Source organism: Mizuhopecten yessoensis, unplaced genomic scaffold (assembly GCF_002113885.1).
Source record: "Mizuhopecten yessoensis strain PY_sf001 unplaced genomic scaffold, ASM211388v2 scaffold9035, whole genome shotgun sequence".
Classification (NCBI taxonomy): domain Eukaryota; kingdom Metazoa; phylum Mollusca; class Bivalvia; order Pectinida; family Pectinidae; genus Mizuhopecten; species Mizuhopecten yessoensis.
The window spans coordinates 150,098-176,488 of NW_018407846.1; the positions used below are offsets into that span (position 1 = coordinate 150,098).

Here is a 26,391-nt window from a genome sequence, read left to right on the forward strand (position 1 = left end):
CATTTAGATACAATACTTGTTATTTGTCATGTGTGTGATATTTTCATATATTACAGTGTCTTGAATATCGATTGTTCAAGAAAACAAATTCAGCACACACATTTGAAAGTCAGTTTAAAGTACTATAGTTGTTGTTTAGTTAAAAAAATACATATTTGTGATTGACAATAAAGACAAATATCAAGGATTGTTTTCACCAATGAAAAATAATAATTGTAAACCTGAGCTAAACTAAAATCATAAGTCATCAAAGATCGTTTACTGAACTTTGCATTTTTTCTTTCAGAAAGTGATATAAACTTCCTGATGTCAATGGCTTTGGGAAAGATAGCGTTCCTTCCATTTGGATATCTAATTGACCAATGGCGTTGGAGTGTCTTTAGTGGGGAGACAACTTCAGACGAATATAACAAGAAATGGTGGCAATTGAGGTGGGTAACTAGGTTAATACCCTTTCGCGAATTAGGGTGTTCACAAAGTGTACTTGTCAGATCTGTTCTTGGTTATACTAATCATTGTTGTACACTTAAATTCGTGTGTTTGAAGATAATTACGCAAATTGTCGTCAAAACGAATGTTGAAAGATGCAAGTTAGATTGATCACTTGCAAAACATAGATTATATATATATTCTTTTTAATTTGGACAAGTGTTGCTTATCGTTTTAGATGTAAGTACCAAGGTGTCTCTCCTTCTCTCCCACGAAGTGAAGAGGACTTTGATCCTGGATCCAAGTATCACGTTCCTGGTAACACACCGTACATAAGGTAAATGTCAACTTTTATACCACCAAGTAAAAATTACAGAACTTCTGTGCATAGGTTGTCAAATCACTTGTATATTGTACAGTTGTTGGACCGCACAACGCACCAAAAATAGCGTGCGCACACCGTGCATACATCGTTCACACACCGTCCGCACATCGTCCACACATGGTGCGCATAACTGTGCGATTTAGCAATCGTTCACCCCGTTGTGCTCTTCTCTCCTCACAACTGTGCGATTTGATATCATTTGTAGATCAAAATTACGGAATGACAAAAATACGGAAGACTCGTATGCGATAATGTACACTGTGTATATATCTGTAATTTCTCATCACAATAATCAAGATTATACAATTTCACAATGCGTGTTACACAGTACATGTATTACAGCGACCGTTAAGCTGTCAAGAATGGGTTCGGCTCCAAGTTAAAAGAACAGGTAAATAACAATTTTATGAGTGTCCGGAGTTTTACCTGACCAGTGCCTGACACATAGAGCTTATATGCGATACCGTTTGACCGTAATGAATAGTATTTGTTATTTGCATTCGTTTGCCGATACCTCCCCTTCACCTGGATTTTCACACCCCTGGCTTACCCGACGAGTTAAGTAATCGCCCCAGGCGGGGAAAAAACTACGGTCCAGGTACATGTAAAAAGTGGTTATGTTTACCTGTATACGGGATTGTGTTGTAATTTTATATGTGTCGATCAAGTTTGTTCAAAAACACAGAAAGCACAATTTCTAAATATATGCATGTATAGACAGAAAGATAAGTTTATAGATGTTGCTAGAATATAGAAACATACGTAAACATGAAGTTTATATGTTTAAACACGAAACCGTATAAATTGTTACGGCATTCCTCAATTTACACCAACCACGATTGTTATCGCACAACGTCCGTCGATAGTGCGCACAGATGTGCGCAAGCAATGATCGTCAAGCTTTTTATCGTTCGCTCATCGTGCACACACCGTTCACACACCGTGCACACATCGTGCGCACACCGCACATCGTGTAACGTTGTGCGATCCCACAACTGTATACATAGGTTGCGATATACAAACCTACAAGAGTGATTAATATAAGTTGAATTAACCTGTTTCATTATTGTTGTAAAATAAATAAAGTTGATATTTTAATATTTAATAGTACATAAGGTGGACGCTCACACTATAGATACTACTCATTCGGTGAAGTTCAAACATTATTCGCTTCCCCATGGGAATATATTTGATTATTACAAATCGCAAGGCATGCTTATTTTCAAACAAAACAACCGATTTATACAGTAAAAGGTCCAATGTTCATTCGTCTCGGAGGTAAAATGGCTACTCTGACACTAAGATATTTGTTACAGGTATTTTATTAGTCATGTGGTACAGTTCCAGTTCCACAAGGCTCTGTGTGACGCAGCTGGGCACACAGGTCCCTTACACAAGTGTGACATATATCAGTCAAAGGAGGCCGGTAAACTACTGGGGTAAGTAACCTAGGCCCTCTATATGTTCGTAATTATCAGTTTCGTGCTATAACTTGAATTGAATATAAACAGAAAGGGTGATTTGTTTTGTCAAAAAGATAACTTGGGATTGATTTGGGGTACAACAATCAAATTCACTGTGAATATAAATACAAAATCAACTTATGTGAAATTGAAACATTATAGGGTTTCACTAATAATTAGGGGCCCGTATCGGAGATACGGGTGCCCTATAGTAATCACTCTGTCTGATAACTTTTGTATTTATTGACCGATGTACATGAAACTTGGTCAAGATGTTCAGTTCACAAAAATACACAATGAGGTAAAAAGTCAAGGTCAAAGGTTAAGGTCATTAGGTTCAACGGTCAAGGTCAAATTTTACATCTTTTCACTGATGAACATTTTTGTTATGACATGATGAAGCAAAGTTGATCAGAATTAAACAAGGAGTCAACTGACCCAAGGTCATTGGGTCAAAGGTAAAGGTTAAATTTTGTACCTTTTCCCTGATGAACATTTTGTTATGACATTATGAAGCAATGTTGTTCAGAACTTAACACAGAGTCAACTGACCTTAGGTCCAGGTTACGGGGTCCAAAGGGTCAAGGTCAAGTTTTGTATTTTTTTACTTTGGGTCCAAAGGTCAAAGGCAAAGTGGATCTCTGACTTTGACCCTGGCTCTTGATGGAGGAGGTATATCAGGTGAAATAAAACAAATCAAAGCTAACAAATGAGTATTACACCGGTATATACATTTCTGTTAGCCCAGCAAATATGGAGGTGGAAGAAAACAAGACTCACATCATAGTACATGTAAAATGTATGTTTTGCTTCCTTGCGATTCTTTTTGAAGTCCAAATGTCAAACGTCAAGCTCAGCTATATGGGCAGATTGCTTCCTGATGATTATGGGGGATATATTGCCACAAGACGGGGTCCTTACTGACCTGTCAGTGTTATAGTTTGACTTGAGATTACTGTATAAAGGTTAAAATTTGAAGGTCACATTGACTATTAATAGAAGGTCCCTTACGTATACCTTCTGGTAAATCAAACCCGAGGCTTCATGGCGGGACATATTCTTGGATGACAGTGAATTTTTTTTTAGTGCAACTTAAATTTTGCGACAGGCGGTCATCTTGAATTTTGAAAGTATAAAATTATTTTTACTTGTTATAGCGATCAATTGATCGGCTCTCAGGATACATATGTTTATCCAAATTGAATGAGCATTCTATTTTAATTGTCATGTATAACAAGTAACCTGAAACATTATGATTTGACTTTATCATCTCTTTGTGCAGTGATATGTTGAAGCTTGGATCATCTAAATCTTGGCAGGAAGCCATGGAGGCTATCACAGGTCAAAGGTCAATGAGTGTGGAGCCGATCATAGCATACTTCCAACCTCTCATTGATTGGTTGACTAAACAAAATCTTGACAAACCAACTGGTTGGTTGGACAAGTGCCAGCAGCCCCGTTCAAGTCTCATCAATGATAAAGAGCTGGCAAGAACTTGGCTGGACAATTGCAACAAGCAAGCTGGATCTAAACTTCAGTTGGTTTCGAAACTTGAGTGGGAAAATGCAAACAATCACGAGTCTTCGTATGACAACAAGGACCTGGTAAAATTATCAATAGGATTTTCAATATGATTATCTGTATATTTAACATGATTTAACGCATATAACTCAGACGATAAACTCAATATTAAAAGTTATATTGTTTGGCATATTCTTCATCTGTTGACGGGTCAGATTTTTGATACAATTATCTTGCTACACGACATGAAAATAAAAACTATATTGATTCTTCAGGAGGAGGTGCGGACAGACTTGGCTGAGTTTAATAGACAAGTATGGTTGAATGCATCTAGATTTGACTGGGAGGGTTTCACAGATATGGACCTAAAGCGTGAGTTCGGATATATAAGGGAGCAAGTTGGCATTAATGCATTAGCGGATCCAAACAAGCTTGAAAGGGTAAGAATATTTCTTTCTAAAATATACTAAAGTTTATAATTAGAGTGAAATTCTTATTCTTATATAAATTATAAACATGTTTATTTTACTTAACGGTGGAATAGCCATTTTTGATGAACGACACACGTAAATTGGAAAACATTTGGAAACTTTCGTCAAAGATTGAAATTTCATCATGATTTAGATTTAACAATAGTGGATTTTTCGCTTAAATTCCCGAAAATCTGTTTTAAATTTACATGAAATAATGATGACAAATTTGAGAGCCTCTTATATTCCTATTATGTTCTGAATATCACTAGTTGTATTGTTATTTGTTCGAAACGTTCATGATTTTCTTTCAGAATGATTTGAATTAAAGACTCCATAATATGAAAAAATGTACAAGTATTTAAAATATCATATGATGGATTAATTTTTAAAATATCAAAGTACGCCTATTTTATACAGCCTAGCATTTAAAGTTCCATCTCCTAAACGTTTATTGTTCATAAATCAACTACAGATCTTCGAATAATGCTATTCCCTTACAATAACGGACGCTTGTGATCAAACGTAATTAGGTGTCAGTTTCTGGCAACATTTAATGAGATTACAAGGCCAGGTCACTACAGGTAAGGGTATGTATCACTCATTATGAGTTCAAAGATATCTTCGTAATACTTTGCTCCTAAATGTTCGCATGTTGATATTAGTCATATGGAAGGAAATTCAAAGCGTTTCCTTGAGCAGACTAGTTTTAACGTCAATATTACTATGTTTTTTCTACTTGGCAGCTGAAAGCTCTCATAAGAGACTTTAAGGACATAAAGACTACAGGTACAGAGTTTATTCAAAACAGTCATCTTAAACAATATATCAACAACTCAGATGTAAACTGATTGAATGTATCATTCTGTTTATGATAACATGTTATTTAAAAGTCGAAGGATGGAATCATGATGCAACGTTTATCTTCGTTTAATATCAAATATATGTCCTGAACATATTTGTAAAGAAAGATTAATGTTACCCACCAGAACTCGTTAAAATAAAATTTGGTATTCTTCCAAAAAGTTCAAACATGTAACTGAAACAATAGCACTCTCATCGGTTTGTATGCATACAAATGTTTGTAAATTACGTAGATCATTCATTTTTACTTTTGTTTTACTATTTATGTCTAATTTCCTATCAGATGTTTTGAAGAAATCACTGGCTACCAACAGGAACTACAGTCAGCTCATCACAATATGGCTGTCGGGTCAGAGGGCTGGCAGTGATAATGGCAAGGACAAGTATGCAGAGATTGTCGAGCTCAGCAATGAGGCAGCTAACGAGTTGGGTAATCCTACAATTTTCATTAAGTTGTAACTTATCAAAAGCTGTCTGAATATTAATTGTTTCTTTCTTTACAATTAAGTATATAATACTGACATCTAGTAAGCAAGGTTTGGAAACCTCCATTGTTAAAAAGTATAACTTGTTTTCTACAATTGCAATTAAATATTGTTAATGGCCGCAATAAGAAAGAACCATAGGAAGCGTAATCAGAATGTTTAGACCCTCAACGGAATAGCTCGTTAGTAACTGCGACTAAGATAAGTGATCTATATAGCTACTTTGCACGAAAATGTTTTGCCTGTGTGTTTGCTGAACAATTTACTTCGCATGATTACAGGTTTCATGGATACGAGCGAGGTTTGGAGAAGTCAGTATGAAAGCGAAACATTCCAACAGGACTTGAAGGGATTGTGGGAACAAGTGAAACCGCTTTATCAGGAGCTTCACACTTACGTCAGACAGAAGCTGAGGGCATATTACGGTGCAGAGCGTTTCCCGGTGTCTGGACAAATACCTGCACATATTTTAGGTAGAAGAGTGTGTCTGTACGCAAATGTAAATTAAAACTCTGGAAAAATGAATAGATTTAATAGCATTGCCAAACGATAATTGCCTTTTGATATTGAACTGAATACAGTATTTGGAGGTGATATGTCATCTGCTTCTTGATGCGAGAAGTTTGTATTAAGAAAAATGGAATAACACAGTAAGTGATAATTACAATAATAATTGAATCCATTCTAATAGTTTTAAATCTTCCTTCATCCCTAAAATAGCAAGTTCAAAATAGTGCCTGATACAATAACTTTAAAAAAGAATTATTCCGGATTTTTTTTTATATTTTTTGACAACGTGTGAATGTTAATCATCATGATCTGAACTTAATTAAATTTCCTGATGTTTACAATAATTTCTTTTTCATATGACTTTTAAATGTTGTGAGGTTTTTTCTGGATTTAGGGACGTTGATGGGTGGGAATTGGCAAAACCTGAACGACCTTTTGATGCCTTATAGGGATATAGCTGATGTTGACATTACACCAAATCTCAATGCCAGGGTAAGTATAACTTAAATAACTGATGTTGACATTACTCTGATTCTTATGGCGTGGTAAGGTATATCTGGTGTTGACATTACAACTAGTCTGGAGGATGGATTAGATATAGCCTATGTAGACATCACACCGGTTTGTAAGTTAAGAATTGTTGAAGCTGATATTGGTTATTTATAGTTTATATATACCAAAGTAGATGTAGCCGAAGGTCATGAGTGTAGATATATTGAAAAATACTCAAGTAGAAACAACTGGATAAACAAAACAAATTATTTGTGATCGAATTGTCACCAACTCTGGTAGGGAATGATACATTGTAAATAGAATGCAACGGATCTAAATTGTTGATTTAATCCTTTATTCTGCTGTCGATTTAGCTGTTCAACTGTTTATTATCAAGCTTTGTCATAAATTTAACAACTTTTTTATTTTGTTTGTTTACAGAATTACACAACAGAAATTATGTTTCATAAGGCAGAAGAGTTTTTTACGTCTATCGGACTATCAAAGCTTCCAGTCTCTTTTTGGGAAAAGTCAATATTCATGCGACAGTCAGAAGGTCAAAATGCTAATTGTAATCCTTTATATTTGAACCTGGGATCAGACGACGTCAGGTAATGATGAACAAATCTTGATGATACGTTGTTAGGTTGATAAATTAAAATAATATTGTAACAAAAAACAAAAAAACTAATCATAAAAGACCCGCCTTTGACATTTTGCGCCGGTTCCTTTGATAACATCGTTATTAAAAAAGTATTGATTAAAGGATTTTCAGTTGAACACTTATTGAAAAATAAATTGGAGGGTAAAACGCGAGAACATTAGGCATTTCCTTTCAAGCTAAAGATAGATTACTTATATTGTGGAGTCCAAAACATACACTTAAGGGTCTCCTGTGAGTTAAGTGCGATCATTTATATGCTTATATGCATACCAATAAATATATCTAAAATTGAAATAATACTATTAGTATTCATTATTTTCAAAATGTGTTTTTTCGATAGAGTAAGGATGTGTACAGATGTAGACCAGGAACATTTTGTTGCTGTTCATGAGGAGTTGGCACGTATCCAGTACTCAAGGGCATACACAAAGCAGCCATTAAACCTCCAAGGGGCAGCAAATCCAGGTAAAGAGTCATTACAACCTCAACTAAACGTCACTATCAAAGGACCTGTTATAGGAACAAAAGAATTTTGCCCACAAAGCAATTTAACCAGTATTGGGTTATATTTGTAGCTCCCTAAGACACGACCCATGAGATATTTAAAAAATAAATTAAAAGGTCCCCAGGGCCTGTGCTATGAACTATTTAGTGCCGCCTTCCAAAGGTGTACGACAGGGTTCACTTTTTTGTCCAAAAAACTATCAAAACAATGTTTTACGCTACCAAATAATATTATATTATTTAAAATAGGATCTGCTGAAAATTATGAACTCAAATATGTAACAAAACATTGCATAATAAAAAAGTTATAAAATCTTAAACTCTAAAAATGTTGTTATTTTCATACACTTTTTTGCTACATCAATTGTTTTACGGAAGTAAAACACCAATTTCCGATTCTTGTACACCAAAAATCTTTTCATATTATTTGGTGCATTATGTTGAGATACGATAGTGAAAATTTCAGAAAATTTGAGAACCGGTAAATTTGTCATATAAATGTCAAATTGTAGCAACGTCTATTTCCAAATAAAATCCAACAACCTTATGACCTATAGTCATGTTTGATAATTTAACAATACGTCGCACCAATTTATTATCCCAACTGATCAAATTTACATCAATTATATCTGCTGCTCATGATGAGCCCAACTATAAAGCTAGATGTTGCAAAATAAAAAAAAGTTATGCAGTCTCACACACATAAAAGTTCAGTATGTTATGTAAATTTTTAGATGTTTCGCATCTTTACGGAAGTGATAGACATATTTCCGGTTTTTGTACACCAACATACTTTGGATATTATTTTGCACATTATGCTGACTGACGACAGTAGAAATTTCGAAAAAATTGGTAGCCGGTAAATGTGTCATCTTAAGGATAATATGTTGTATGACCAATGTCAAAATAAATCTTCAATAACTACAATCAATGCAATTATTTCATAATTAACCCCAAATCATTCCAATATACTATCAAGGTGGATGATATGGTTTATAGTAGAGTATGACTATTTAACTAAACTAGATGGTTAAAGGGGGCATACAGCAAAAGTTAGGCAATTTGTCAGAACATTGGGTGTACCAGTATAATTTGTTGAAGCTATGCTAGCCCATAAAATTGTTTCTTTTTAGGAGAGTTATAGTTTCCAATTCATGGATTGTTGTATTTACTGGTGTTTGTTTTTTTAATTTGACAACACATAGTCAAAATTTGTCATTCAAAACATTGTTTTGATTTCTGCTTTCTCAGTTCAATCTTAGGTCTTATTGTATTTTCATATTATTCCCGACAAGTGATTGGCCAGAAGTGCATCACGTGTTTACCGATAAAAACCGATATTGACTTGGAGTGCGTGATTTTTGTTGAAGGACTGGGTGTTTATAAAAATAGAATTATGACGTGTCTCCAAACAATGCACCATCCCACTTCCGAATCTTTTTTTTTCCCTTTTTTTTCAGATTGCTTGCATTACTGTTTTGTAAAATAATAAAACAATTGTAGCCTTTAACTTCGGTCAATACCTGGATTTATCAACCTGAGAAAAGATATATTGACCTCGGACTGCGTCCTCGGTCATTACATCTTTTCTCGGGTCGATAAATCCAGGTATTTACCTCAGCCAAAGGCTATAATTGAATAATGATTCTTTTTTGAATGCATTCACAATATGCAGTCTCTGATTTGAGAGCTTTAGGCTGGAGCGTTTTAGTATCTGTTAAATGTGCATAGTATCCTAGATAATACAGTATTGATGCGACATGAGTCTTTCCTGCAGGACACACACAAAAGTATGCCTTGACAGGATCCTCTGAAGCGTGTAGGTCAAACTCTATCCAGACATTGTATTTTGCCTGCGACCTGTGGCGAGAATGTAATTGGCCTCGCAGAAGGTCATCAGCATGTTGGTACACCCATATCTCATAATCACCCCCGATCTGGTTGATGTTCTGTGATATAGCCAGGTGCCAGCTTCAGGTGATGACCTGTATTTATTGAAGATTTATTTTGACATTGGTCGTACAACATATTATCCTTAAGATGACACATTTACCGGCTACTGATTTTTTCGAAATTTCTGCTATCGTCAGTCAGCATAATGTGCCAAGTAATATCCAAAGTATGTTGGTGTACAAAAACCGGAAATATGTCTATCACTTCCGTAAAGATGCGAAACAACTAAAAATGTACATAACATACTAAACTTTTATGTGTGTGAGACTGCATAACTTTTTTTCTATTTTGCAACATCTAGCTTTATAGTTGGGCTCATCATGAGCAGCAGACCTTATTGATGAAAATTTGATCAGTTGCGATAATAAATTGGTGCGACGTATTGTTAAATTATCAAACATGACTATAGGTCATAAGGTTGTTGGATTTTATTTGGAAATAGACGTTGCTAAATTTGACATTTATATGACAAATTTACCGGTTCTCAAATTTTCTGAAATTTTCACTATCGTATCTCAACATAATGCACCAAATAATATGAAAAGATTTTTGGTGTACAAGAACCGCAAACTGGTGTTTTACTCCGTAAAACAATTGATGTAGCAAAAAAGTGTATGAAAATAACAACATTTTTAGAGCTTAAGATTTTATAAAAAAAATATTATGCAATGTTTTGTTACATATTTGAGTTCATAATTTGCAGCAGATCCTATTTTAAATAATATAATTTTATTTGGTAGCGTAAAACATTGTTTTGATAGTTTTTGGACAAAAAAAAAAGTGAACCCTGTCGTACACCTTTGGAATGCGGCACTAAATAGTTCATAGCACAGGCCCTGGGGACCTTTTTATTTTTTTCTTAAATATCTCATGGGTCGTGTCTTAGGGAGCTACAAATATAACCCAATACTGGTTAAATTGCTTTGTGGGCAAAATTCTTTTGTTCCTGTAACAGGTCCTTTGTAATAGGCTTATAGACGTCTGTGTTAATATGAGGCACTATTTTTCGTGTCTCTATACATGCCTTAACGTTTTTGCCATGAAATTGGAAAAGGACAGTTATACAATCTAGTTCAAACATGGTACAAGGATACTGATTGGCTGGCAAAAAGATGTATTATATTTAAATTCAAGACCAAACGTGTAGGTCATGAATTAAATTATTTTGGTATGCACACATGCAACTATTCTATATTGTAGGTTTTGCTGAAGCTGTTGCAGGACTTATAGGATTGTCTGTTTCTTCGTCAGAACATCTACATCACATTGGACTTCTGGAAGCTGCTGCAAACAAAACAGGTCCTAATTCACAATAACAATGCTTGACATTAAATTATAAAAGTTCATCGTTTATTGTGTAGTTTTAAAAAACAAGTTCTACCAAATGCTATCAATATAAGGTAAAGTATACCAACACGTTAAACGTTAAATTGCAGTATCACTATTTTGAAGGAATTGTTTCATTAACTTTCAAAAGAAATATTCTATAAAAATCACCCGTTGCCATGCATTTCACAAAATAGTTCTTGTTCGAAATTTAAATGCTTCAAATTGGAAAACATACAGGAATCGAACTCGGGAAACTTTACATCGCAAAGTCTACACTTTACCACTAGTGTCATACACAAATGATCAGGCAAAACATCAACATTAGTATTTAATTTATGTACAGAATAGAATATAAAGAACTTGGCTGGGGAAGTAACTATAAGCCAGAAAATGGTCCTTTTAGTTGTACATCTTGTATATAAATGGGCGAATATTACAAATAAAATAAATCTGAATGGAAGTTTTCTTCGCAATTATACCTCATGCTTTGGTACCTTTTACCTTACGGATTAGGTTTTTAATATTATATTTTAGAAGACATGTTAAACTTCTTGATGAGAATTGGTCTTAAGAAGATACCATCCCTTCCTTTTGGATACGTTATTAACCATTGGCAACATAGTGTGTTTAGTGAGGAGACAAAACCTGAAACTTACGATGAAAAATGGTGGAAACTCAGGTAAATATACTTAAAACTCAAGGGTACAGTCATCGATTTCTTTCTGCAAAAGTTACATGATTGTGTTATATGAAAACCATCACTTTTTCACGTTTTGTTATTTTCAAGAAGACAGAAAAATATTATAACATTTCATTTCATGCGGAATATTTATTCAAAGAGTATAAGATAGTGTGTCCGTTTTTGTTAGTTTTATTAAATTTGCCAATTTGTGACAATTTTCTTACAGGAATTGAACGGCGTTTTTTAAATTTTCATTCTGGTATGAACGCAAATCGGTTACATCCAAAGTGCATGAAGCCCGCCACGTCTTTGATATGTGTGATATGGGTGTAGCCGATTTGCGTTTATACCGGCATGAAAATTAAAAACACACCGTTCAATCCATATATTTACATTTTTACTATAGAACAATTGTTTAAATTCATTAATTTGTTCTTAAATAATTTATTTATTTACTGCGTTTTGTATATGCGTCGTCCTTATAACGACATTGGCGGAACAGCCCTTTTTAACTAAAATTGGCGCCAATAATTAACCGTAGTCATTTGATCAGGGACATTCTCCATGTTATCCGAAGCGAAGCGGTTAATTTATGAGGTCATACGTAAACAACGTTTTGCGTCACGAGAGTTTTTGCTTTCAAACTCAAATGAAATGCATTTCTGCTGGTAATGTTAATATAGTTGGTTGCAGCGCAAATGTAAATACAAATATATGAAGAGGAGAAGGAGGGGGTGGAGGTCACCTATTTGTGTGTTACGTTTACCGTAAAAGAATGTGTTGTACAAATAGGGCAATGGTTATTTTTTCTCAAAGTGATACATTTCCAATTAGACCAATCTCTTTCATGACTTCTTGGAATATCTCCCATTAAATAATAAACCTGTTAACAAATTTACACAGGTGTAAGTACCAAGGATTTTCTCCACCTGAACATGAAATTGATGCTGGGTTTTTCTACCCAGGAACTGAAGATCATGGCAGCATCAACATGCCATACATCAGGTAAACTACTTGTTTCTTACGTCAGATATTGTACTTTAGATTGTTCGTTGACTAGTTTCTAAAGAAAACGAAAAGAGGGGATTAACATGTTTCATATTGCTGACAGAAAAACAAATCATTGCGCTGATATATTATCACGCAAACTTAAAAGACGACATTCATATACACACAAAATCAAAACCTACATTGTCAGGATTAAACGAGAGTATCCCTGCAGTTTCGGGGAAATAATACTGCTGGTGTATCACAGTGCATGTTATCATTAAAGTCGCTAATTCGCGGCATTTGAAGAATCGGTTTTTTTTTTCTTCTTTGAAGAATCGTTTTTTTTTTCTTCCTTGTCTTTTAGTTAGGGGACATAAAAGGAACCAAAATTGATATGCAACACCAATTGCCACACCTTTTATCTATTTTATCCCTTACCTTCCTACTTTTTTTCGGCGGTGTCTGTCTCATCCCCCGCCTTCATATGACCCTGGTTGTTGCATAGATATGACACAGCATGCCAACAAATATACTTCTCGGGGCATAGTTAGAATTCAAATGTGATAAGTGAAAAGTATGGGTCACCTACATATTGGAGTTTGCTTTGATTTGCAGGTACTTTGTTGGAACAGTGCTGGAGTTCCAGCTACACGAGGGACTATGTAAATCTGCAGGACACACTGGTCCTCTACACACATGTGACATATACCAGTCACGAAAAGCCGGAGCTTTATTGATGTAAACATACTTGTTCGTTGTACAAAACTTTTTTTATTAAACGTTTTATTAACATGCATCTTATTTAACAGAAATTCTTTAAAACGAAGTTGTTTTTATCATGAAATTGTCTTTAAACATTTCATGGAAATCGATTTCAAAAATCCAACTTTCGCTCATCTTTTGCAAAAGACTAATTAACATATTTAGTTCTATCTTAATCTCGCAGGCACTCAAGAAATATTCCTATTTTGTAATACATATACCAATTTACCTTTTTCTAGGCAAATGCTAGAGTCGGGACGTTCTCAACATTGGCAAGACATCCTTGAAACATTGACAGATCAGCGACATATTGATGCTGCTTCTTTAGTAAAATATTTTCAGCCACTGTATGATTGGTTAAAAGAACAAAACATGGATCAGTCAACTGGCTGGGTCGATGATTGCTCCGCCTTGACAATTGGAGAAAAGGCCAGTGATTGGTTGAGTGCATACATTCTGGAGGCAACTGATGTGTACAGAAATAAAATCCTGTCTAAGTGGAACTATAGCGTAAATATCACCGCAGACACAGCAGCAAAAATGGTATGAACAAAATTTAAGTACATGTTTCTCTAATAGCAAAATATTTATAAAATAGAAGAATAGAAAGGAGTTTTCAAAACGCTTTTATTTAGCTAAATGATTTTGAAGGGGTTATAACACTTAATATACGAACTGAATGATATGTTGCGGTATAGACCCAAAAAGCATCGTAATTTTAATTTTTGGGATAACAACAACTTCGGATATTTCCGAAATAGCATTGTTTTCGCTGTATACCATATAATAAAATGAAATAGACAAATAAATAAAATATGATATTAATGAAACAAAATTGTCATTCTTTTAATCAAAGATTTGTCCATATGACATTGTAGATCACTTCTGTACTGAACACCGCCGAGTTTGCCAAGCTATCAGCGGAAGAGATATCAAAACTCCATTGGAAGGAACTCGCAGATCACGATACAAAAAGACAGTTGAAGACAATTACTCAAATTGGACAAGGTGCAATGAATGACAAGGCGAAACTTAAACGGGTAAAGAATATTATAACTCAAAACAAAATATGTTTTGCCTTATGTATTGAGATTTTATCACTATTCGATACTTCAGTCACATACAGGAGATATGAAGAATCGTGTGGATTAATATCAGAAAAAATATTGTTATCTGCTAGTTTTTAAGCTTTCTCAACTCAAAATGTCTCTGAAAACAGTATGAAATGTCGCATCCTCTGTCCGTCCACCTCGCCTTTAAATGCCTACTACTCTTCTTAAGATAAGATAAGATTTAAAGAAAATTGCGATGAAACAACATTTGGAAAGAAAAGCAAAAACTGAAAAAAGAGGGAGAAACCAAATAGGAGCTACGAAATTGGTTCACTATATAATAAACCAATGTTTAGAGTACTGTTTTGATACGGATGTAGGAATGTTAACTAAAATTAGTAAGAGGAATCAGAGTCAATGGTTAAACATTATGAGTGTTATCTCAATTCCTCTAAAATCTACCCCGTCGTAAACGCTAAGAGACATTGCAAGTTAAGAGGCGGGCAAATGCTTTTCACATGACCACTTGTTATGTTTGAAATTTGAAATGTCCTAATAAGGCCTCTGATTAACTAAGACATTTTCTACTTCACAATACATCTGGCTAATGTGACACAATTTATACAAATGTTGACGGCTTTGACGAAGTTTTGTTTCCTCTAAACTACCAACAAGAAATGTATGATAAATAAACTCGATGCGAATGAAAGATGTTGATTTATTCAACTTATTCTCAGTTCCAACAGACACCATGCTACATTTCCATAACTGTCCTTACTTAGTGCTGTTATTTTGATTATTTGAATAAATTGAAAAACTGGCGACCATGGTCCCGAGTTTGCGGATACATTACAAAAAGTGAGCGACATATGCCCAATGAGCCACTTTTTTAAATATGCTACATACAGATTTGTGTTAACTTGTCATTAAAACACTCTATTCTCGCAAATAACGACCTCATAAAAGGGAAAAGACTATTTATCAACCATTTATGTTTTAATATTTAGGGCTATGCTTAACATTTAAGCCATTTGTTTTATTATTGGTTAGCTGTACAATGTCCAGTCAAGGATGAAGAGTATGTACAAGAAAGGAAAAGTGTGTTTGACACCTGACAGATGTATCGCTCTAGAGCCAGGTGAGTAACCTACCGAAAAGAATTTAACCTAGTTGCACACAACTATTTATCCTTTTTTATCTCTTAATAAATAAACTGCTGTTCTCCAAATGCTTTTATTATTTAGTGTGTACATATTTCTGTGTATATCTTCATCGTATAAAAGAAATTACGATAGGGACTTCTGGAAACCATTGATCATTATTTTGATATTATGAACACTAAAAAATATGAAATGAAGTTAACAGAAGAAGAAAAAAAAGAAATATCAGCCCTTAAATAGTTAGTTGTCAGGGTTTTTATCATTGCCTTTTATAAGATTCCCGACAAAAAAGTGTTAACTACCAGAGAAAGTTTAGAATTCGACATAAATCATTCAGCTTTACTTTTATCATCTATTGTTAAATGATAAACATTTAAATTTAAAAAGAGTTTGTCCGAATGTTTACCAGTGCCATCGTTCAAAATATTTTATTTTTCGAATCATTGTTATTACTAAAAGGTAACATTGTATCAGAATCGTTTTACGTTAATACTAATAAATTTATATCATTGATATGACTATAGGTATGACTGAAATTATGTCGTCATCAAGAAACAAAACTGTGTTACTAAATGCATGGAAGGGGTGGAGGGCAACAACACGCAGCATCAAACCATATTACACCGAGTTTGTCGACCTGTCTAACGAGGGAATCAGAGATCTAGGTACGGTACAGCTTGCTAATCAGTATCTCCTTTTTTATAATATGCCGATGATAATATTGCTTAAATCATAAGTTGAAAATAATCCAGCTCCTCAAATAAGTAATCTTTTATCTGAAACTAATTTTTTAAGAGACTGCAGGACTAAGCCAACTTTGTCTAAACACATCCTACCACAAGAAAGATTCTTGTCAGAAAAAAAGAAAACATGTGACCGTGTTACAAGTTTTGTATTCTACCCGTTTTTCCAGCGGTTGAAATCATCTTGCTAATAACATAATATCTATTTGTTAAACGTTGACAATTGTTTTAGGATACGAAGACACTGGTGAATACTGGAGATCAAAGTATGAGTCCCCAAACTTTGTATCAAACCTTGAGGACTTGTGGACACAGTTAACTCCCTTGTATGAAAATATCCATGCATACGTGAGAAAGCGATTAGGAAAGGTGTATGGAATGGATACGTTTCCAACCACTGGTCACATCCCTGCTCATCTCCTTGGTAAGCTTTGGAATACTTGAATGGGAAAGAATTTGCTTCTGATTTAGATGAATAATGTCAGTATTATACGCTATATTATTTATGTCTTTGTGCATTTCGGAATGCGTTATTATGTAAGTTTAAAGAGCCATACAAACTTTGTCACTGTTGCAATGTACTGGTATATACTTAGCAAGTACAGACGCCTAATTGACTGAGCCGTGCCGTTGTTTTAGACAATTTAGCGTTGATATGAAGCATAAGTAGGAAACAAATGTGGTATGATATATTGGTATAGTCGTATAGGGGTTGGGGGAGGAGGATATATAGGGGAAATTGCCGGGACATCACCTTCAACCGACCTCTTTATGGCTGTTGATATTAACCGGATTGAAAGACAGGTTCTTATAAAGAAACAGAATCTACAATTTCGTTTTCAAAAGTCTACTCATCCCGAAAGACAGCAAACATCATAATCGGCACCAAATTAAGGCAAAATTAGTCAATTAGGTCTTCAAAAGTTTACTCCTTCTGGACGACTTCAATCATTGTTACCATATGTAGTTTGAAACGTCACTTGACAGGACGACTATGCTTTGTATAAAATAAATTTGTGAGACCTGTTGAGAACAGTCTGCTAGATAAATAGTTTGGGCATGCTTGCTTCCTAGTCCTCTGACGTATTCCAAATAAATGTAAATTGTACTGCCGCTGGGGCAGGAGGTAGGAGCTCCCGTAGAAGAAATCCGTGTGATTAGAATTATTAACCGTTATGTTGAATTTTGAGAAAGTCTTTTTATTGTAGTGGGATTATTCCAACGCACTGCAGCAAGAATGAAAAAAGGATTGAAATGTATATATCTAGTTATGTTATAGGCAGCATGTGGGGCCAATCGTGGGGACATATCTACGACCTGGTTATCCCATATAAGGGAAGTGAAAGTGTGGAGGTCACACCGGAACTCAAACGTCAGGTAAGTCAACATGCAAGAACACCAACATCTTGAACACCTACGTGCAATAACTCAAATTTCGGGTTAATTCACACTAAAATAACTCCAAAGTAAATTTAGTTTGCAAGCAATAACGCAATAGTCAGGAAGTTTTACATACAATAACAGGATCGACAGGTTATATCTCTGGTAGGAACTCAAGTATCTGGTAAATCAACATACTTGAACTAAGTACATATCCTCAAGCCTTAAGTTAATTCACACTCAATAAATCAATATTCACTGTTGGTCCATATACAAAAATCAAACATTGGGTTATCCGAGGTGCAAAAACGCAAATCTCAGCCAACTCCACTTGCATGTTTAGGCTAGGATCAGAATGCAGATTTTCCAAAGACAAATTCCTTCTTAAACCTATCTTATTTGATATTTATTTCAATCAATGCAGTTACTTTCTGATCACATAAATCAAACCATGTGCAAAAATTCTGTAATAATTGTATATATCCTAATAATTCAGAACTTTACACGTGTGTTTCATAAAGATCATGCATGTACGACAATAGGACCTACATTCAATGCTTGTGTTCCGGTAAAGGATGGGTGTGTTTTTATAGGGGTACACTGTTACACGGATGTTCAAGACTGCCGAAGATTTTTATGTTTCTTTGGGATTATCTCCCTTGCCCATGTCATTCTGGAACAAATCCATGCTGGAAAAACCGGTTGGTCGAGATGTTGAGTGCAAGCCATCCGCTTGGGATATGCTCAATCAAAGTGATGTCAGGTAATGTATATGATAATTTAACTTGCTACATTGAATCATATTATATTAGTATTAGTATGAAACAGTGGTAAACAATCTTGTCACATGTAATTGTATTAGCTAAAAGATCATTTCTTTTTACTGAATGTTAAATTATATTCAGCAAAAAAGGTTTAGGGTCATATTTTAAGATTGAAGATAATTCACTAAAATTTCGCCGGGATAAATTGTCCGCTTTTCGTTTTAAAAATTATTGCATTCACCATAGTCTGCACGTGCAACATTGAATCTGGAGCACGATAAGCAGTCAGCGCATCCGGCTTTGTATACGTACCCGACATCATAGGGTGAAACCTGGATATGATGATCATCAGAATCCATTGGTAAATGAGATGATTCACTCTTAATTCAACTGTTATTGAATATTGTCATTGAATTCAGACTATATTTGACGAAATGCCCCTTAGGCGGTACTTGAGCGTACAGCAGGCAGGTAGTGCCATAGCAATGCTTCAAACTAGCGAGATGTGGCCCGACATTTTAATGTCAGTCAAAGTGTCATTGGAAGATTGTGGAAACGCTTCCAGGCAAACTGTTTTGTCTGCCAGAGAGCAAAAAGTGGTGAGCCAACCCGCCAGGATCACACAATTATTCTGCAGGCCAAGATGAATATGTTTTCCTCTGCTGTAGAGCTGAATACTAACTTAAGAAATCATCTTAGGGTGCGGATATCAACTCAAACCTACCGCAACCGATTTCATCAAGCGAACCTTCATAGTTGTTGACCACGTGTTAGGCCAATGTTTACCCCACGACCCAGGACTGCTAGATTAGGTTTTTGTGGAAACCATGTTAACTGGCAATTGCGTCATCTTCGTCCAGTTCTCTTTACTGATGAGTCTAAATTTTGTGTAGATTTTAACGATGGAAGTAGACACGTGTGGAGAGAGATGAATGAACGATTTCGTGATTGTTGTGTTACAGAACACAATCGGTTTGGAAGTGGTTCAGTAATGGTGTGAGGAGGCATATCTATTGACGGTAAAACATACTTACACGTCATCATAAATGGAACGTTGACTGGTCAGCGATACAGAGACGATATGCTTCATCCTATTGTTCGTTCATATGCTGGTGTAATTGGCCTACACTTCACCTTGATTGATGATAATGCACGTCCCCATCGTGCAAGAATAGTGCAGTAATACCTTGAAACTGAAACAATTGACCGAATGAATTGGCCTGCTGTATCTCCTGACTTGACTCCTATAAAACACATCTAGGACGTTCCTTCTGACTTGAAACCCATAAAACACATCTGGGACAAATTCAAAAGCGAAATATCCTTCCTTCAAATATTGCCGAACTTGAAATTGCACTTCTCAGGGGAATTGGCGAATGTGCCAGAAATGATCATTCGTAGAATTATCCGCAGCTTCAGTAGACAGTGCAGGGATGTAATTTAGGCCAGAGGAGGACAAGTTACTTCCATGAAATTTGTGTCTTTTGAACGCTTTTGGGTTTTCGAAGCACATGTGATTTCACTTTGAAAACGGGGGTAGGACATAGTGGTAATGACTATTCCGTTCCACATTGAATTTAGTGCAATATTTCACTTTGAAAAAATGTCAAATATATATTGGTATTAATGAAATAACAAATAAATAAACTTCAGACTGTTTCAATCTTTTTTTCTTTTCATTTTGTTTGAATTATATGACCCTTAACTTATTTTGCTGAGTATATTTCCGGCACAATATAATCAAGTGTGAATGGCTCCGTAAGTGGGGATGTGACACGTACATGTAGCGGTTTATCATCAAAACATTTGGGATTTACCTTGGAAAGGGGTGTGAATCATGTTAGTGTAATGTTTCTATTCTTCATTTATTATAATGGCACCAGTAGAAAATTTGAAAGAGGATAGTAAAGTGTCACTAGGGAACATTCATTACAGTGATTTAAGTAGACATTGATTAATTGTAGTTACACTGGTACAAGGATACAATAATTGCAGTGTTAAAATGGTGTCCTCATATACTTACAATTATAAATATTTCAATACAGAATTAAGATGTGTGCAACTGTCAACATGGAGAACCTGTTAACTATTCACCATGAGATTGGACATATACAGTATTTCCTCCAGTACAGAAATCAGCCAATAACATTCCGGCGAGGAGCCAACCCAGGTAATACTTTACTCTCGAACATGTGTATAGTCAAAGAAAACGTCAGCAACGTAAAGAAAATCAGTAACAAGACGTCAACAATGTTAAGTAAAACAGTTAAAAGATGTCAGCAATGTTAGGTCTAACAGCAACAAAACGTCAGCAATGTTTAATAAAACAGCAACAAGACGTCAGCAATGTTAAGTAAAACAGGACATCAACAATGTGAAATAAAATAGTAACAGGGTGTCATCATAGGAAATCAAACAAGACGTCAACAGTATAAATCACGCAAGACATAAACAATGAAAAGTAAATGTAAAATCAAACAGAACTTCAGCAATGCATAATTTAAACAAAAAACAAAACAAGCGTCAGCGATGTAAAGTAAAATTGTAATATGCCGTAGCAATGAGAAGTCAAACAGAACGTTACGTGAAAACAAAAAGGTCATTACATAATTCCATCCATCCTCCAGTATAAAAGTTATTTTCAGATATATTACCAAATGCCTTAAAGTTGTAATCGCATGTGTATGTCTTGCATTCATCTTTCCTATTAGCTGTTTGATATGATGATTAAGTAGTAGATAATATCCAGAATTTGATAAAACATGAACCGCAATAATATGAAATGGGACTTTTATATCAAGTAAAATTTATTCCAGGTTTCCCTGAAGCAATAGGTGATGCCGTAACATTGTCTGTTTCCACACCATCACATCTTAGAAAAATCGGGCTGGTTAATACTAGTTCCCAACAGGATGATATCAGTAAGTTATATATTGAACCTTATTAGTTGATAACTGATGCTTCGACATTGATGTCTATTTTTACACTAAAGGATTGGTTTTTCGAGATGCCAACACATATATTAATAGCACGATATTCTAGGGTGAATACAGGTTTGGAAAGCAAGCATGGGATATCAATAATACATGCGGCTAGACTGGGGCTAGTACAAACATTCAAGTCTGACAAGTCTGATTTTTTTTTTATTTAGAAGCGGACATCAACTTTCTCATGATGATGGCTCTAGAAAAGATTGCATTCCTGCCCTTTGGGTATTTGGTTGATCAGTGGCGATGGAGCGTGTTTGAAGGGGAGACAACTCCTGAACAGTACAATGAAAAATGGTGGCAGCTCAGGTGAGCCTTTATGTTGATAATATAATAGTAACAAGTATATTTGATGGTACATATTGCATAAGGGCAATTTTATCATACAATCATGCATTGTTACACTATTCCATCAAGGCACAACATACAGTTGGATTATCACAGTGGTTACCGTAGTACAAATCGTTTATCGCAGTAAATGTACCACAACATGTACTCGGGTTTTATCATGATAATGTGTATAGGTCAAATTATTTACATTGAGGTTCTTAATATAAAGATCTAATCATGATACGTCATAAATAGGAATGACATATCTCGCAATTCGAGTCTGTATACACAAGATTGCTAGAAATACATTCACGAGCTATATTGTCCTAGTTCATGATGTAACGCTCACTCTCACCAACTTATCATTTATATTAGAGTGTATATTTTAGTTAATATGTAGATACATGTACTTATGATTTACGTCCATTCACTCACAGATGTAGGTACCAGGGTGTGTCTGCACCTCTGGAGAGAACTGAGGAGGATTTCGACCCTGGGGCGATATATGATATTCCAGCCAATAAGGATTTCGTCAGGTAAGCATTCTATACTTGCCTTTTTGGTACTTAATTTTGTACGTATCTGTTGTATATTAAAAGTTATGGCCTGTGCATGTGCATTGATGGTCAAAGCAGGGCACAGGCAAGACAGATCAATCCGAATGGCTTTTTTAATTAATATTTGCAGTAGACTAACATATTTTTTTTCAAATCCTTCAGTAAAATAAGTGTCGAAGAAAATCAAAGTTGTTTGTATTTTTCTTTCGTCTATCTCCACAGGCATTTTGTCAGTTCTGTAATGCAGTTCCAGTTCCATAAGGTACTATGCGACGCAGCTGGACAAACAGGTCCCCTACACAAGTGTGGCATATACCAGTCTAAAGAAGCTGGTAAACTACTGAGGTAAGTTTCGCTATTAACCACACATATCTATCAGTCTGCGGAGACAAAATTGTCGTTGGTGTATGAAACACAGATACCCTAAACACATGTCAAGTGACACAGCAAAAACGTCTTGTATACGTTTAAGGCTGTGGAAAAACTAATGCAGTGACTCTCGCTCAACTATCTTTTACTTTAATCAGGCAGAGAAAAAAAAAATGAAATAAAACATAAATACACGCACTAATTGTAATAATAGTATGTAACATGTTTAAAGAAGATATACCATTTCTATGGTTTTGAACTCGCTAAGCTAAAAGCAATTGCAGACATGTGTGTTTGCAAGATTATCATTCATTTTTTTACTTTCCCTTTTAGAAATTATAAAAAAAGTTAAACCTTTTAAAAAGCAACCATTTTCATCAATGAGTGAATAATAATGATACGCATACAAAGTATATCGATGTCAGTAGTTGGAAAAAAATCGACATATATATATTTTTGCCATTTTCTTACAACCAACCTGCGCGTATTTTCCAAACAGGTAAGTATATATTTTACAAAACAATAATTAATGCGTTCTTAATCTTCCATTTGGCATTCAACAGTGACACGCTAAAACTTGGGTCATCTGTTCCCTGGCCAGAAGCTATGAAGAAATTGACTGGTCAAAGTAAGATGGACGTCGGACCGTTACTTAAATATTTCCAACCTCTTAGTGACTGGTTACAGACAGAAAACTTGCGGGAACGTCCAGGCTGGTCACATGCCTGCCCCACTCGAAGAGGAATAACTCCTGAAAGGAAATCTTCTGCTACTTCTGGAACATCTCATAAAAACACTCCAGTAACTTTCCTACTGTTTGTGATCGTACTATGTAAACGTTTTGTAGCCTAAGGTAAAGCTGATGACTTGGTATTATATACAATGGTGCTTATATAAAAAAAAAGGTTAAGATAGTTACCAAAAGGTTAAAACGATTTTTATGCAGGAGAAAGATGTATTTACTTTTCAGAATAGTCCATTTCATCAGGGATTGTGCAGTGATTGTTTTATTACAAACGGTTTTATCGTATTTAATATAGATGTAGATTTTTTGAATAGCCGATATTTATATCTCCAACGTGTATAATCCTTTCCGAGATGGCGTATAGAATATTTTTGCGGGAGGAATTTAAATTTCTAACTTCTTAAATCAAGAATAGTTGTGTCAATCGAAGTGTTTGTTACTTTCAATCATGCATCAATGACGATGACAAGACCCTGTCAGTTGAAACGGTACATGAAAGAAACCATAAATAAAACGTTAATTTTTAAAGACTTATCTCGGGGCGTTAAGTATTCTGAATGCCTTTTTATTAACATCAGCACATTATCTCATACACCCTTTCCAATGCAACCAAGAGGGAATTCCGAATCTAAAACCATACTCAGAATTCGTTGATTGAATTGCCAATCAGCGTTCGTTTATTCCGGATCATAGCCCTAAACTTTATACTTATCAATGAGCGCTGTCTAGCGGAGTGAAATGGTACTTTGGGCAGGTATTCTAGGCCAAATAACTTACAGAAAAAGAACCACTAAAGATGAAGTTAGATCAACAGTATCAGTGCCTATTGCTAGTATGATAACTTAGAATGAAGAATGTAACTGTTACGATTATTCATTAGATCTTGTATTGCGGGATTCTCATTTGTCAAATTCAACATGATCATAAAGCATTATTTCTTGCCAAATAATTAAAAGAAACTGTTTCTTTTCTAGAATATATTCTGAAGAGATGAAATAGCATGTTACAGTTTTAATTATATGCATATATGTACAAATTCTAGCGTCACTGTATAAATAAGCAGAAACATTCTGTCCTGTAAGAGGCGATCCTAAACATTATCAGGGATTTCTTGGTGTGAGGTAAAATAGTTATCACTCATAATATCAATATTCCGGCATCTTAAACTTCTTCAAAGGCAAAATCAACAGTAATTTTTCCCTCTTCAGAAATATCAAGATGGATGTTATATTGATTCACCGTTGACTTTCGCCCTTGAAGCAGGTCCATGAAGCCGAAATAGTAGTACTATGAATGATATTATATTTGATTGTCTTTTACACATGTAGATCATGTATTGTATACTATTTGATATAACTTTAACAGTGTTGGATGAAATGTGAGCGGTAGTGAGAAAGTTGTTTCTTGAATTTTATCTTTTATGTCACGACGTGAAACCCACAATTGTCGTAAAATTATTATTTTCACTTAAATCAACAACTTGCCCATCGAAACTAACGTGTTTTAAAATAAAAGGTTCCAATTCTGTTTTGTTACAGTGAAAATGATTCAAGATTGTCCTTCTATATTTGTGTTCGACAAAATGGCTCGAATAACAAAGTTCATACATACCGGCGATCAAATAACAAGTTAAGTATATAATGTTAAGAACAAGGTTTTTGACAATAATGTCAACATGTGGTTAAAAGAAGATAAAGCGTTTCTTACATTAAGCAATAAAATATTTATTACTGTTTCTACACACAGAAAAATGATTGATTTTTTATGGGCATTACAAAATGGATACCTTTGCGTAATACTGTATCAGGAAAATTAATGATAGAATTATGTTTTGAAGTTAATTATGTTGCCTCTGAAAAATTTCCTCTTAAACATAAGTACAATGAGACTGATAAACATATGTATATACATATATATACATAAACTTATAACTTCACTATGTATTGCACTTGTTTATGTATAATGAAAATGTAGAATACACGGCATCTTATGTCCATCACGGACATGACATCGAAACGATGGTCAGGTTGTAAAAACCTATTTCATACAGTATTTGTTGAATGGTGTTTAAAGAGTTAGATAACATATATCAAAACACTCATAGATGAAAATGATGAATAGCGTAGGATGTCTTTATGCAAAGACTTTAATTTTGTAAGGAATGCTTGATTATGTATGAACTTAAATGATATATTAGACATAAGTCTTTATAATGATAAAAATTATACATAAATTATTTAGGACCGTGGAGTTCTTGTCTCTGATAACATTCCGGCAAGGTAATGCGAAAAAGACCAGAAATATTGAATATTTTATAAAAAAAACACCTTATAAATGTGGATGAAAAAAGAATAAGGAAGCAGCATACAGTAGAAATTGCTTGATCCTAATAATAAAGGGCATGTATCGGATAAACATGGATAGCGGATGCATCCTGCACAACACACCTACATATATATATATATATAGTTAAAAACTACATTTTGAACAGGTTTTTTTAGAAGAATGACTTTTTTTCAAAAAGTGATTTCCCCAGATTTGTGACTTGTGAAAACCATGGTTACCACATCAAAAAACGCCAAAAAATGCAAAAGCAAAAAAACATGATTTGTGACCCAAAATTTGACCCACGCAAGTAGTATTTTTTCTTAAAACCTGTCTTAAATTAAATATCACCTACTCGGTAACAGAAATACTCACGTTATAGCATAGGTCGTTCAACTGGAATTTTCACAATATTTACACATGTGCTGATGAGTACAAAAATAGACTACATGAAAAGCTAGGTTTTGTTGTGTAGA

At 34.7% G+C, this 26,391-nt stretch overlaps 1 protein-coding gene across 1 annotated transcript in view; it reads left to right on the top strand.

The window, feature by feature from the left end:
- LOC110457194 (angiotensin-converting enzyme-like) overlaps window positions 1–26,032 on the top strand; it is a 49,368-nt gene extending 23,336 nt beyond the window's left edge. The window contains exons 20-47 of the mRNA XM_021508355.1: window positions 287–431; window positions 668–766; window positions 2,131–2,253; window positions 3,560–3,881; window positions 4,074–4,238; window positions 5,015–5,057; window positions 5,416–5,562; window positions 5,899–6,090; window positions 6,522–6,619; window positions 7,061–7,230; window positions 7,624–7,748; window positions 10,941–11,039; window positions 11,604–11,748; window positions 12,655–12,756; window positions 13,357–13,479; window positions 13,743–14,046; window positions 14,382–14,543; window positions 15,606–15,693; window positions 16,240–16,380; window positions 16,691–16,882; window positions 17,738–17,835; window positions 18,432–18,601; window positions 20,648–20,772; window positions 21,419–21,523; window positions 21,754–21,898; window positions 22,357–22,455; window positions 22,699–22,821; window positions 23,409–26,032. Coding sequence (XP_021364030.1) covers window positions 287–431; window positions 668–766; window positions 2,131–2,253; window positions 3,560–3,881; window positions 4,074–4,238; window positions 5,015–5,057; window positions 5,416–5,562; window positions 5,899–6,090; window positions 6,522–6,619; window positions 7,061–7,230; window positions 7,624–7,748; window positions 10,941–11,039; window positions 11,604–11,748; window positions 12,655–12,756; window positions 13,357–13,479; window positions 13,743–14,046; window positions 14,382–14,543; window positions 15,606–15,693; window positions 16,240–16,380; window positions 16,691–16,882; window positions 17,738–17,835; window positions 18,432–18,601; window positions 20,648–20,772; window positions 21,419–21,523; window positions 21,754–21,898; window positions 22,357–22,455; window positions 22,699–22,821; window positions 23,409–23,697 — 4,139 coding nt within the window. The 3' untranslated portion in view covers window positions 23,698–26,032. The remainder of the gene's footprint in view (window positions 1–286; window positions 432–667; window positions 767–2,130; window positions 2,254–3,559; window positions 3,882–4,073; window positions 4,239–5,014; window positions 5,058–5,415; window positions 5,563–5,898; window positions 6,091–6,521; window positions 6,620–7,060; window positions 7,231–7,623; window positions 7,749–10,940; window positions 11,040–11,603; window positions 11,749–12,654; window positions 12,757–13,356; window positions 13,480–13,742; window positions 14,047–14,381; window positions 14,544–15,605; window positions 15,694–16,239; window positions 16,381–16,690; window positions 16,883–17,737; window positions 17,836–18,431; window positions 18,602–20,647; window positions 20,773–21,418; window positions 21,524–21,753; window positions 21,899–22,356; window positions 22,456–22,698; window positions 22,822–23,408) is intronic.
- The last annotated feature ends 359 nt before the right edge of the window (window positions 26,033–26,391 follow it).